General features: G+C 39.9%; 1 protein-coding gene across 1 annotated transcript; it reads left to right on the forward strand.

The window, feature by feature from the left end:
* The first annotated feature begins 1,536 nt into the window (after positions 1 to 1,536).
* On the forward strand, positions 1,537 to 12,595 carry CISD2 (CDGSH iron sulfur domain 2). Its single transcript, XM_054825673.1, has 3 exons — positions 1,537 to 1,757; positions 9,141 to 9,352; positions 10,397 to 12,595. Exons 1-3 carry the CDS (start codon positions 1,655 to 1,657, stop codon positions 10,484 to 10,486), a joined length of 405 nt encoding a protein of 134 aa, XP_054681648.1. The 5' UTR covers positions 1,537 to 1,654; the 3' UTR covers positions 10,487 to 12,595.
* The last annotated feature ends 759 nt before the right edge of the window (positions 12,596 to 13,354 follow it).

Raw genomic sequence — 13,354 nt, forward strand, 5'->3', positions numbered from 1 at the left:
CATTACAAGGATAAACTTAGGTGAGGCAGGGAACTAAGATACTCTGAGATCACAGGAATATTCTCAGTAGCTAAAGAAGATGATTCATCAGGAAATGTTAATGTAGGGTCACAGGTAGAAAAGTAATATTCAGGCCAGAAGCACAAACAAGCTGATTTTGGGGTTTTTTTTTTTTTGGCGTTAGTTCTTTATGGTGATTTTAACTTTTGGTTAAGATTTCCTGAATCAGTTATTAAACTAGTGAAAGAGATCTAGCACTAGGTTTATATATTCTAGTCAATACAAGGCAAACATGACTACCAAGTAGATTCAACCAAAGACAGACCAGTGGGTTCCTCTGACTCAAGAAATACCTATAATTATGCTTTCATGGCTTTGCTGAACTCTATTAACTTACCCAAAACTTCTTAATTACCGATTCTAGGCTGGCAGGAAAAGTGCACAGTTGATACGGGCAGATATGCTGTGGTTTCTGTACACTAAGGGAGAGAACTTTGCTCCAGTCAAGATCACGTAAGGAAGGAGATACATCTTCTAGAGGGATTGCGCCGCTTCAGCTTTCCTGAAGATGCTCGTGGTCTGTGCTATATGCTATTAGCACTTGATGGATTCACTGACAGTAGCAAAGCATCTTGAACCAAATGGAGTTAGACTCATGACCAAGGGACTAACACAAGAGTTTTCAGGTCTGGCTGGATTGTCTAACTTGACCTAGAATGGCTACATACTTCCCATTTTTTCACCTGGCTATACAGGAGCAATTTTCTGTGCCAAAATAACCAGTCTCCTTGACATAAAATGAATTAATTAATTAACGTGCTCAGAGATACAGATTGTTCTGTGCAAACTATAGCCAAACATGAGGTGGATGGGCCTCTCCCTGTAATATTAAACCTCTCAGCACTCATGTTATCCCACCTCAGAACGGTTATAATACCATATGAAAAACATCATGCATATGAAGAAAAATTTTCTTTTACTTCAATATTTTTAAGACCCTCGACATGAAACGCAACTTTAAAACAACAGGATGACGACAGGTAATATATAGGCTATAAATCATAAGCCACATGTTATTAAAGTCGCACTCCCTCACCTCCCTACCTGTACCTTCAAGTGAGGCCTGCGCAGGCTAAGCAAGGCCCGAGTGACCAGCCATCACCGGGCACTGCCCCCCATCGCCTCAGGAGAACAGCTGACTCAAGAGGCGCCGTGCTGGCTGCCAACGGCCGCGGTACCGGTACTGGCCCCGCTCTGCGCTCGCCGCCCCCCCCGGCCCCGCCCCGGCCCCGCCCCGGCCCCGCCCCGGCCCCGCCCCGGCCCCGCCCCGGCCCCGCTGCCCACCGGGCTCCGCTCGCGTCGCCGCTCCCTCCTGGCTGTAACGGCCGGCGCCGCCCGCGCGCCGCCTCGCGGCGGTAGCGCTCCCGGCTCCCACGCGGCAGCGCCCCCCCATGGAGCCCGCAGGAAGCGCGGCCCGGAGGGGAACCGGCTGTATCTCTGAGCGCATGCGCACGCGGGGACGCCACGGGCGCCCCTGCGTCCCGCGGCGCATGCGCGGTAGCAGTAGCAGTAGCCTGAGGAAGCGCGCGGGCCGCTGTGGCGGGGGTAGTTGTTGGCTGCGGAGTGTTCCCCTCGCTCCCTCGCGGCCGCCGCCATGGTGCTGGAGAGCCTGGCCCGCATCGTCAAGGTCCAGCTGCCCGCGTACCTCAAGCGCCTGCCGCTGCCTGAGAGTGTCGGCGGCTTCATCCGCCTCACAGGTAGGTTGGGGGAGCAGGGGGGCCCGGCGGCCCTGACCCCTTTCTGCCCCGCCGCTCCTCCGGCGCCAGGCCGGGCGGCACGCTTCTGCCTGGACACTGGCGCCCACCTGGACTCCGGCACATCCAGCGGGCCTGCCCCATGTCGGGCTGCGACTTCTACTTCTCGCTCCAGGCATCGCTCGCTTTTTCCCGGCCCTGCTAAACAAATTATCTGTTACAGAAGGGGGAAACCCCAGACGTTAAATCGTTGTTAAACTGTTTCAGTAGGAGAAACATCCGACAAGGTGGTTATGATGCCCTGTGAGGTAGATGATAATTGAGTAAAATGCAGCGATAGAGTAAAACGTACCAGGCTCCTCGGCCCTAGCTCATTTGCATGGTACTTAAAATTCCTCTCTATACAAGTACCAGCAAGTCAGAAGCTGTGCACATAAAAAGGGATTTTAGCTGAAGGCCTAAAACACTGCCTCTTCATTTGCCTAAAAGGTTAAAGAGAGCGTCTATAATGTTTTAAAAAAAAATCTAGGAGCATGCTACATACACAAAGTTAGGGTGGTTTATTTAATCATTTTTATAAATATTTTCTGGGTGAAGAAGTGAAAATACCTATTCATTAATTGTACCCATATCACAGAATAAACAAGAAAGAAAACTAAATACTAGCAAATTCTTTAGGTGTTTAGTGTATTTCAGTGCTTTGCAAACTGGATCCATCTGAGCCCAGGCTCAGCTGTGATAATACAGGCAGAACCTCAAGTAGTGTCAAATGACAAGTCTAGTTTGGCGATAATAAATAAGAGGAATGCTCTAACAGAAACTCTCTGGAAAGAGGAGAAGTCTTCAAAGTGTAGAATCAATCTTATATGTTTATCTTGCAGCACTAAGCTATCTGAGTTTAATAGTGCTGGAAAATGATTTAATTTAGAACAGGCACAATTTATTTAAAATCATGTTTATGCTGCTTGTAAACTTGAAGTCCTGTTATCTTTCCCATGACAAGGAGACCTCTTTTAAATGAACCATTCTTCTTTTGCTGCAGCTACTCTCTCATCTGAAAATGTTATTAATTATATTTCCCTGCTTACTTCAGAGGGATGGACTACATGACCTGTAAACGTCCCTTCCAACCCAAACTGTTCTGTGATTCTGTATTTACTGAATAGAGAAATTCAGTTGCTACAAAGCTGGGAGGAAGGGGATATAATAAGCTACAGAACAGTGCAGCTTCTCATATTCTTAGCGTTTGGCAGTTTCCTACTTAAGTCATTGCCCTTTTAACCACAAGTTGTAGTTAAAATTTGTTAAGTTTAGTAATGCTTGAGTTTAATTTCTTCTTGCTTGAGTTTAATTTCTTCTTGCTTCACTTGTCCAAACATATATTTCTGTAACAGGATTATTTGTGCAGTCTCTGTATTTATTCACACTACATAGTAGTAATATAATTTATTCTGAAAACCTTTGGTAAGAACTTTTTTTTTTAATAGAATGATCAGTGGGGGAGAACTGGTTTGCTGTCATGTTATTTACCCCGTAGACAGGTACTTGAATTTGGAGAGACAGCAAGAAGCAAACAACAAATGGAGACCAAACATGTGAAATGTCAGTCCCAAAAATATTAAACAAAGGCAAAAAAAGGAACTGAGTCAGAAATTGCTTTGAGACCTGGTAGGATTTAATGAGTGTACCTGAAAAAAAAAATCCACTGCCTCTAGTTCTTAGTGCTTTCTTTGACTGGTCTTGTGCTAAACACTCTAAAAAGGGTAAACAGGTATAATTAAAAATACATAGCTATAGAAACATTTTGACACTTTTTTCTTTTTTTTTTTTCCAACAGTCAGCTAGACTAGATTAATATCTGCTGTTATACTTGTCTATCTTCTTCTTAAGGTGGATATGAATGAAAATTGAGGAAAAAACAGCAAAAACTTTACAAGGTGCTTAAAGTTATGGCATAGGATAAATGCAACATGGTGAGGCTTTTCAAAAGGAGATTGCAAGACACCACATCCTAGGCACCTAAATTAAAAAAATAATCCTGTCTTAGTGCTTAAAAGTTATTGAAAGTCATTGAAACCTCATTGCTTATTAAAGACTCTTGTACTTACCTGCACTCAGAGCTGCTGTCAGTCTAAAGTTTCATCTGAGAAAACTGGATTGCTTCAGCAAGTGCTGCCTCTTCTGTATAGTTGTTGTGGTCTTAGTCTGTCCTGTGCTAAAGTCATAAGCCTCTAAGAGCAGGGGATTTTCAATTCTGGGAGTTATTTTGCAGCAGCAACTTAAAGGAGCATATCTATTGAATTACTGTTAGTTAGACTATTAAGCAATAGAGAAGATTATATTCTCTTTTGTATTTACTATTACTACAAATTATGGAGGAGCATATTCTTTAGCAAATAACATATCAAACATGTCAAGCATTTTTCTTTGCTTCTTTTTTGAAGGTGAGAAATAATACTGATCTTAAAACATTTATAGTGCATTACTATTTGCCCTTCGGTGGCATCTACTGAACTTAGTCAGGGACCAGCACTATGAAACACTTGCTAGCATAGACCTTGTTTGCAAAGGCAGGCCAGAACCCAAATCTGGAACAGCACAGTCCTTTGCTTGTTAGCTCTTTTATTGCTTCTGTAAACCTTCATTAACTTCCAGGCAGATCCAACTTCAGTTCCTCTAGTACATCAGTTGTAGAAACAACAAACTAAAAGTATAGGGAGGATCCTTTTGTGTAGGATATTGTATAGTGTGCTGATTAAAAATCTTGAGATGCTTCTTGTCTGTCATGAACTCACCAAATCACAATGGAAAACTGCTTGCTTGGAGACAGGAAGACTGTTAACATCCAGAGCAAAACTCCTGAAGGTAAAAGCAATGAGGGAGGAAGGAAAGAATGTTTGACCTTGGATTTGAAAGTGGATATCTAAATTGTCGTGCTGTTGCTGCTCCTCAGAAGCCTCTTTCAGTCTCTTGCCATAGCTGCTTTACCCTTCCCTTCTCAAGTTCACTGAAATGAACAGTGTTGTCTCATGCTGACATTGCTTTTTATCCTGGTACATATCATTAACATGGCATAGACGTTCACCTCAAAATAGCATGTGGTAAGAGTGAGAAAAGAGAATTTCAAGGTTTATGTAAGAATCTACGTGCTAGTCTCCTTTCCATAAACATGACAGTCCTGTCTCACACCTGGCCTATCTGTTAAGAGGGGCTTTAATATAACAAGCTGCCAGGCAGGAAGACGACAGTTTTGTGGATCATCTTTTACAGTACTGAGGGACAGAAGATACCATGATAACACAGTCTTCAGAACCTGTTTGAACAATGAATTTGTCATTTGCAGAGTGGCTTGCTAAGCTACCTATAGTTTTGGCCTTTAATTTATTTAAAGTGTGCTATGCTGCTAAAAGGACTGTCACCTCTCTACCTTCGTAGCTGCTGATATTAAAGTGGTGTGTGGAGTCCTTTGCATTCAGTTTGTATAGCAATGAGAACACCCTGAAGAGACCCAAGCAAATAACAGAAAACAGTTAGGATAGAACTCCTTATTAGTTCTGAAGAGAATGTAATTGAGAAACTAATTTGAATTTGAATGAAGAAGTTCATCAGCTTAGGGAATATACAATCACAGTTCCAATCTTCATTTTGACTGGCAGCTAATACTTGTTAAAATTTTTGCTTGCAGCTGAGCTGTTACTGTGAGAAGCTGCTTTTGGGTCTGCATAGGGTCATTTCCACAGAAATTAGTTAAAACATAAACCAAAGTGAAAGATCTTAAAGGAGTAGTTGGTGAAGGATAAGCAGGGACCACTTGATTTGACTCTCAGTAGCTGGCCTGTCCCTTTCTGTTCATAGTATGTTTCTTTTTTTTTTGGTCTTGTTACTGTTGGACTAAAAGTTAAGACAGCCTCTCCCCAAAAATGTAACTGCGGCCTATGGTCCATGGCCTCAGCTACTTGGAATTCTCTGGGCATTCCTGTTTCAGTGATGTTCATGATACTTTCCAGGACTTATCTTTGGGATTGGTCTCTGTCAAACACAAGTCAAGTTTGAAGACTAACCTCTTCGATACTCTACTCTCCATTTCTGGCTCCAAAGACTGCCTCTTCCCATGCAGCAGAACTGATAAAGAATCTCCAGAATCAATGTAATTGCTGAATTCTGAGTTACCAGCTGTGAAAATAAAGTCTTGTGAATTGCCTTACATCTGCTTCAGAAAGGTATGAATGGCTTCAAAAACACAGAGCAGCTTACAGTTGTAGGAAGATATCATTGCATTAGTTTGCATGAAGCTTTTCTCCCATCCCCACCCACACGGTCCAAAGACCTGGGACTTTTTTGCTTTGTGACTGTATTGTGTCTCTCATGTCCTAGAAGCATGGTCATGTTGATTTTTCAATGTAAAAGTATGAGCTTCTGGCAGTCTTTTGGTGATAACAAGTCAGTTTATGATTAGTGTACCTACTGGTATAACTGGGGGCTTTCCAGAGACTCCCGGATTAGAAATATACATATTTTACAAAGAAATCATTGGCTAGTGAGGACAAAACTCTTTATCAGCAGTTAGCATGATACAAATATTAAATAATAACAATGATAAATAATATCCTTGTACTTCCTATTCCTGTTTCTAATTTCCTTTCTGAGAGGTTACAGCTATCATGTTCCTGTTTCATTTGGATGAACCCAACTGGTTATGAGTCTCCCATAGACATGACTACTGTTCCAATTTTGATATATCAGGGAGTTTCAAGCTGTATTGAGATGCCACTTGCTGTTTAGTTGCTAGTCTCTTAATGACCTTTAATTCTGATGTGAGACATTTCCTTTTTGTGTCTTAGCCCAGTGTATTCATCACACACTTGATAGGTGCCCTGCTTCTGATATGGTGCACTTGTTGGAATGTCTGTTCTGTTTTGGAGTTCAGAGCAGCTTTGTAGAGATCCACCTCTTTGCCAACAGTCAGGTTAGATACTCAATTTGGTAATTTTTTCCAGTGACCAAATATTTTTCCTCTCTTCTAAAGTACGTTCCAAGTTGGTCCTTCACATAAGGTCGGAAAGTGCATTTGGATTCCTATTGATGGGGTGTTCTGGAACAGTGCATCTCAATTGACATTACTCACGTGATGCCATTTTTGCCATATGAGTGACAAGGCTGGAATGTAGTTTAGTTTGTACTGCATGTCTGTAGTTAATATAATTTACTTTTTAGGTTCAAGGTCTTAGCACCAAAGTTACCACTGTCTCATGAAAATTTCTGTGATGTTGATTAGTCCTTTCTGATACTGCTAATTCAAAGAGTTAGGTAAAGCTATGCCAGCTGATTCTAAAATGGTGGTTGCATTGGTTTGGTCATGTGAGGTCAGAGGGGTGGCTGATTAGCTATCTTTTTCTTTGAGACAGTCTGACAGACATTTACCATAATGGCTGCTGTCAGATTATTGTGTTCTCTGTTCTTCCAGGCCGTGGTGAGGGAAAGGTATTTGTGAGAACTGACTGTTTAGCATCTGGTGGGAGTAAGCTCTATGTTGTAGTCCAGTACTGAATGTTTCTCTCTACTGGAATATTCAGGCAATTTTGTTTTTTAATTAGTATTTTCACCAAGCTTGTCTGGGCAGATAAAATTGCTTAAATTTTTGTCTTGCTGTTACTGAACAGTAATGATAGAAAAGACAAACAGGCACTGCTGTCCAGGAAACTCAGTATTTTGGGTTACTGAAAGCATTTAAGTATCTCATTGTTAATGATTTAGGGCTTACAGCTTGTTGGGGGAACTGAGAAAAGAGCAACAGAGATTAGTGTATCACAGTGACTCCTAGCAAATTTTATCAATTGCTATGCATAGGGACCTCTGCAAGTGCAGGTGTGGAAAGACTACTGAAAATTCTTGCAGTGCCTTTAGCATTTATACAGTTGTGCGTTCCCAGATAAATGCAGTAAGTGTGGTTTTCACTTCAAAGGCTCTAGAAGGCTCAAAGAACATAAAACTAGTCCCACAAAGTATTTTCATTACATGGTGTACTTCTAGAAAATTCAAATTATTAAGAAAAAGCCACTGTGTTCTAACTGGAAAAGTATTAGCATGAACATGTGCTCCATTATTACAAATAAACTCAGGCTATACAGAATAATGTCATTTCTGAGAGCTACAACCTACATAGCATCTTTAGCCTGCTCTACTGCATTTCCTTTCTTGTACATCTTAATCTTGAAAAACAAACTGTAGAACAAAATTGTGCTATGTTCTGATTCTAAATCATTTAAGAGGAACTTGATTACAGTGTCTTGTCTTAAGTGCTTGTGCAGCTATTTGTGCTGTAGCTTGTTACACTTTGTTTCTCATTTAAAAATATTTTAAAACTCTCTTCTGTTTCTGTGTGAGTGTTTAGATTTAATGTATTCTCCAGAAATACAGAAAAATGTTCTTTCCTTTATTGCACCATGGTACTTAAATTTCCCTGGAGTATTATCACAGCATGTTTTGCTGGAAAAGTGGATCCACTTTTAATATATATAGATCTTATGCTGATGAATTTCTTAAAAAGTACAATAAGTCTTTCTCTCACCAGTATGTTTAGAAGATTTATATTGATGTAACAACACAGCTAAGTCTGCAGAGGATACTTGAATCTCTTACCTGTACTTAGAAGAATTTCCTCAGCTGGGTAAAAAGCAATTTTCTGTGGCTTGAGTTTCCTGATCTCAGGACTCTTTCTTTCCCTGTGTATTGTAGAAACTGCAGGGTTGCAGATCCCCGAGCAAACAGAGCTCTGAATAGTAAAACCAAAAAGATTGATGAAGGTTTTCTAGTGCTTATCTAATAACCTGTATCATTTCTACCAAAAAAACCTTGGAACAAATAAAATGAGGAAAACTTCAAGAAGTTAAAAATCTGAAATAAACAATTAAAAATTGAATTATAAAAGGTACCAAATAGTTATTCAAATACAGAATGTTAAGATACCAGCACTGAACATACTTACTGCATGTAATTATGCCCGCTTTGCTAGTACACAGTGCTGGTTTACTTCGGGTGAGCAGAACCCCTGTAATTTTAGGATTCCTCATTTCAGTACATCTTTTATTTGTTTTGGATTTATTCTCCTTCATTGAGTCATTTTCTAGAGTGTCAAAATTAAACTTCTGATAAAATTCTAGGAATCACATTTTCACCTTGGCTACAGTAAAACACAGCAGTAAAACCCAGGTTTTAATCCGGGTCTACCTTTCTTCTTAAGAGTTAACCGCAGAGTCTTGTTTGCCCTCAGAGCCTTGCTGACTGAGCAACCCCATTCCCTACCCTAAGCCTAAGTTACCTGAGAGTAGCTGATGCTGCACTGTACTGAAGTGGTGTCGACCCAATCTAAATTCCACCTGTCTTTAGTTTCAGAATGGCTGCGGTTATTGCCTTTCCTGGGAGTGCTGGCCTTGCTTGGTTACCTCGCTGTTCGTCCATTCCTCCCCAAGAAGAAACAGCAAAAGGATAGCTTGATTAACCTCAAGATCCAGAAGGAAAATCCAAAAGTAGTGAATGAAATAAACATTGAAGATCTGTGCCTCACTAAAGCTTACTGCAGGTGTTGGCGTTCTAAGACGGTAAGATGCTTTGCTACTTTAGGATTAGAGATTGAAACTTGCATATTATTATCAGTATTTTGGTGGTGAATTGCTACATGCTGACCTGTTGCTTTTCTTGGGAGGTGGAACATGTTCCTGGTTTTGGAGAATGGCACAGTTCTTATTTTTCTCCACTGTAAACCTATCTACATGCAGAAAGAAACGTAGAAGCTTGTAAGAAACACAGTAGAGTTTTTCTAGAAACACTTACAGAGTGACCACCTGTGAGTAGCTTAAAACCAAGCAAGACTTGTTTAATATTTGAAAATACATTGCAACTAATTAGAAGATAACTACTCTATTTTGCAAAAACAATGCTTAGAAAATTGTTCATATTAGAATGAAAGTAAGGCTGGACTCGTGTTGGTGAAGGAGAGCATATCCCTATCTGGTCTAGAGCAGCCAGTAGATGCATGTTTTGGATAGTCCTTGTCCCCCAAATCAACTAGATGTACCTGAGCATTTTTCACCTACCTTTCATTTCTTTTGAATGTCTTGACTGCACACTGGTTTTGTCCTCTCTGGACTGAATGCTTTCCTGTTTTAACAAAAAAATCTGCCCTGGACCTAAGAAAAACCTCTCAGCTGTTCTCCCTTCAGACTAATCACTTCAGCAAAGTATTTCAGCTTTCCTTAAAACAGTACTTTCTGGTTGCAAATAATGATTAAATCTTTTAAGAGCACTTTTACTAGTTCCACAATAAACCTTAAACCATTTGTGGCTGTGATGGCTGCTTTGCTTGTTATTCTTTCATGGACAAGGCTTTGTCCCTAACTTTGTGTCTAAGAATAGCTATTTTAGGACCTCACAAACTTAGTTACTTGCTAGCAATGGGTTTTTTTTTTTCCCTTAGTAACGTGTCCTGTGTCAGATAGGAGACAGGGCGTTTGATGTTGAAACGGAGCATAGTAGGAGGAACTAGCAACATTATCAAAGTGCTTTTGACATAGGAAGAAGTATAAAAATCACCATGCAATTGCTGTACAGAGTTATACTAATTCCTCATGTATGTTTTCTTTCAGTTCCCTGTCTGTGATGGCTCCCACAACAAGCACAATGAATTAACAGGAGATAATGTAGGTCCACTAATACTTAAGAAGAAAGAAGTATAGCAGATGTTTAATCCACTAGATCACGGATGATAAAAAGTCTTTTTTATACTGTTGTAGTTGCAAGGGACAGCATTTTATTATGTGATTGGTATGATTTAGTCTGATTGCTGTAGATTTCTTTTTGGAATAAACTGCATTTAGACAGTGCTAAATCTGTCACTGTTTTGATACTTTATTCTGAGAAGAATTGCCTGCTTTGTAAAACTGTAAAGTAACTATCTGTAAATAAGTCGTTTATTTCAACAATAAAATGACTTCTTACAATTAAGCCTGTTTTGTATGAACATGCAATTATAAAACTGGCTATTTCTGAGTGATAGAAGTGCACCTGTCTGTTGATTTTGTTCTGCTGAGAAGCCATGTTCATTCTGCTTTTCAGGAACAAATTTAAGTGCACTTAAGTGGGGGAAAAAAGATACTAAATTCATTTTTTGTGAATATATCGAAGGGTGCCACTGAGGGCAGGCAGCATAGTGATGTTAAGTTACACTAGGTGAAGGCCTGGCCTGTGTGGTGCTTAAATGGGCAGTTTGTTAGTCTCATGCAAAGCAGCCTGGCTGAGACAAACTCCACACAGCTGGAAAGTCTCATATGGCATCCTAGGTGGAGTGCTGCAGTTCCAGACCATATAAACTAAATTATTGAGCAGGTCAGCCACTAACATTATCCCTTTATTTTGGGGGCCCTGTGTTGATCATTGATGAGCTCTTGTAAGGAAACAGAAATTTGCTTCTTGCAAGTTCACATGCACTGGACCTGCTACTTTTTGTAGCAGGGACTTTCATGGAAGGAATTGGTTAAATGACAGATCCAAGAAAGCAGAGCTGAGCTGTATTCTTGGCTTGTTACCCATTCAGAATGATTACTTGGGCAAGTCAGAACTTCGCTGTGGTATGGCTTAATTTCAGATGCAGGTAAATAATTGCTACTTATCTAACTGCTAGACTTCTAATTAATTCTTCTGAAGTGCTTTATTTTCCAATGAAATACTGTATCCATCAGTTTAAAAATAAATATTTGATCCGTGCTACAATTTTAGACAATTGTACTAAGGCAACTGTTCCTTAACAGCATTTCATTTGACCCATTGTTAGGTAGGTGGGAAGCCCCAGAGCAATGTGCCATTGCCAAAGCTGATCACCACCGTGCTGAAACAGAAAGCAAGTCAGAAAGCAGCTCTCACATAATGGCTCTCGCAGCAGCAGTAGAACTAAGGTAGATCATTCCTCCTGCATTCGTAACAGTTGTAGTTCTAAGTACCTAAACCTCTTGCTTTGCAGCAAAAGATGGCTGGTTAGGAAGTGATTGTATGTTAAATTCCCACTTTTACAAAGTGTGTAATAGAACAATGGTACAATGTTTAAATGCTTCATGGTGGTCTTCCCTTAATGGATGAGCAAACCATAAACATTATATTAGGATATAACTTTTATAACTTTTATAACAGTAATATGGATTTTCCTCTAAGTGTCTTATATTCAGTCTTCACTTATAGATGCAGTATATTGAACACCAATCCCCAATTCTTGGGTTTGGTGAAGAAATTACTATTGGAAATGTAAAAGCCTGGCTTTAGATTTTTTTTTTCCCAGGCTTTAAAATCCATAGCCTGTTGTAGCAGGCTGTTATTATATACAAATCTGTATGCACTTCCAGCTTTTATCAGGATACTTTTGCATTCAAATAGTTTGATTTCCTCTGAAGTCTGAGAACTAAACTATGTATGTCAATCCTGTTCTCAGTTCTGTTGCTCTACTCAAACAAATCCTGTTAGAGTAACACAGCAAAATTGGTTTTGTTTCTCCCACAAAGCTCCTTTAAAAGGAGAGCAACAGTGTAAGGCTTAACCTCTTGTCTCCATCTCTAGCATGGCTTGATTATGTGATTGATTTTTTTATCCCTGCTTGCTGTTAGATGAGATTGCTGCTAAACTATCTACAACTGTGGCTATGCAACAAACAAGGGTGTGTGTGTTTACTTTTGCTTATGTCTATAGGGGAATGGAACACAGTTGTAGTATTGGCCTGCAGCAGCAGCACTCAGTCAGAGTTCCTTTGTAGAAAGGACATTTTAGTAATTTCCACAAGATAATAAAATTAAGATCACAAGTAAGATAAGTGACCGCTTTCTTGCATTTCAAAATCTGTCGAGGTAATACTGTTTCTCATGGCCACAGAATTTTCTATAAAAAATTTCAAAGAATTTACTAATTGGTTCAAATTATCTACCTAGAGTCTACAAGGATAGATAGCTAAGGACTGAAGCATCTGCAGAGCCTTGTATCTCACCAGCGACAGAGTTGAACCAGTTAACTGCTAGGATGTGCTTGGTAATGCCTTGCTACTGGATGACTTTTCTAACCTAATTTGGAAGTTGCACACAAAGGGATAAATTTGCCCCTAATGCTAATAAAGACCAGGACTGAGGCAGTAGACCAGGTCTTCACAGTCTTGATGCAAAATCAGGAGAAGCTGAACTTGGCGTGTCATGACATGCCTTTTTACTCTACAAGAACAGTAATGTTCACCTTTCTTTTGATTATGAATTTGAACAATACTTATAATAGACTACAAATAAACATGTAACAGAAGTACATTTAGAGAAAGGTGTCTGACTTGTGGCAACTGCTAGACAAAGTAAATGTAATTTAAGTGCAGCTGGCACAAAATTTGATCTCTTGCACTCTGTTTATTTAAAAAGCAAAATGCAAAAACTGTATTATTCATTGTTTTGTGGCTGTATTACACCATAAGTGTTTCACTGTTAATTTTAGACTTCAGTCTAAATTGCCTAAAATGCTCAGTTTGGCTGAAAAAGAGAGAGAAAGTGGTGATTATAAATACATTATCACTGCATGCCCTGGCCTGT

The sequence above is a fragment of the Grus americana genome, chromosome 4 (genome assembly GCF_028858705.1).
Source record: "Grus americana isolate bGruAme1 chromosome 4, bGruAme1.mat, whole genome shotgun sequence".
NCBI classification, from domain to species: Eukaryota; Metazoa; Chordata; class Aves; order Gruiformes; family Gruidae; genus Grus; species Grus americana.

What these genes read in the sequence shown, in the direction of transcription:
- CISD2 (XM_054825673.1), top strand. Translation starts at nt 1,655, where the DNA reads ATGGTGCTGGAGAGCCTGGCCCGCATCGTCAAGGTCCAGCTGCCCGCG. An exon ending in CGGCTTCATCCGCCTCACAG is followed by an intron (nt 1,758 to 9,140) that starts GTAGGTTGGGGG and finishes ACCTGTCTTTAG; the next exon opens with TTTCAGAATGGCTGCGGTTA. An exon ending in GGTGTTGGCGTTCTAAGACG is followed by an intron (nt 9,353 to 10,396) that starts GTAAGATGCTTT and finishes GTTTTCTTTCAG; the next exon opens with TTCCCTGTCTGTGATGGCTC.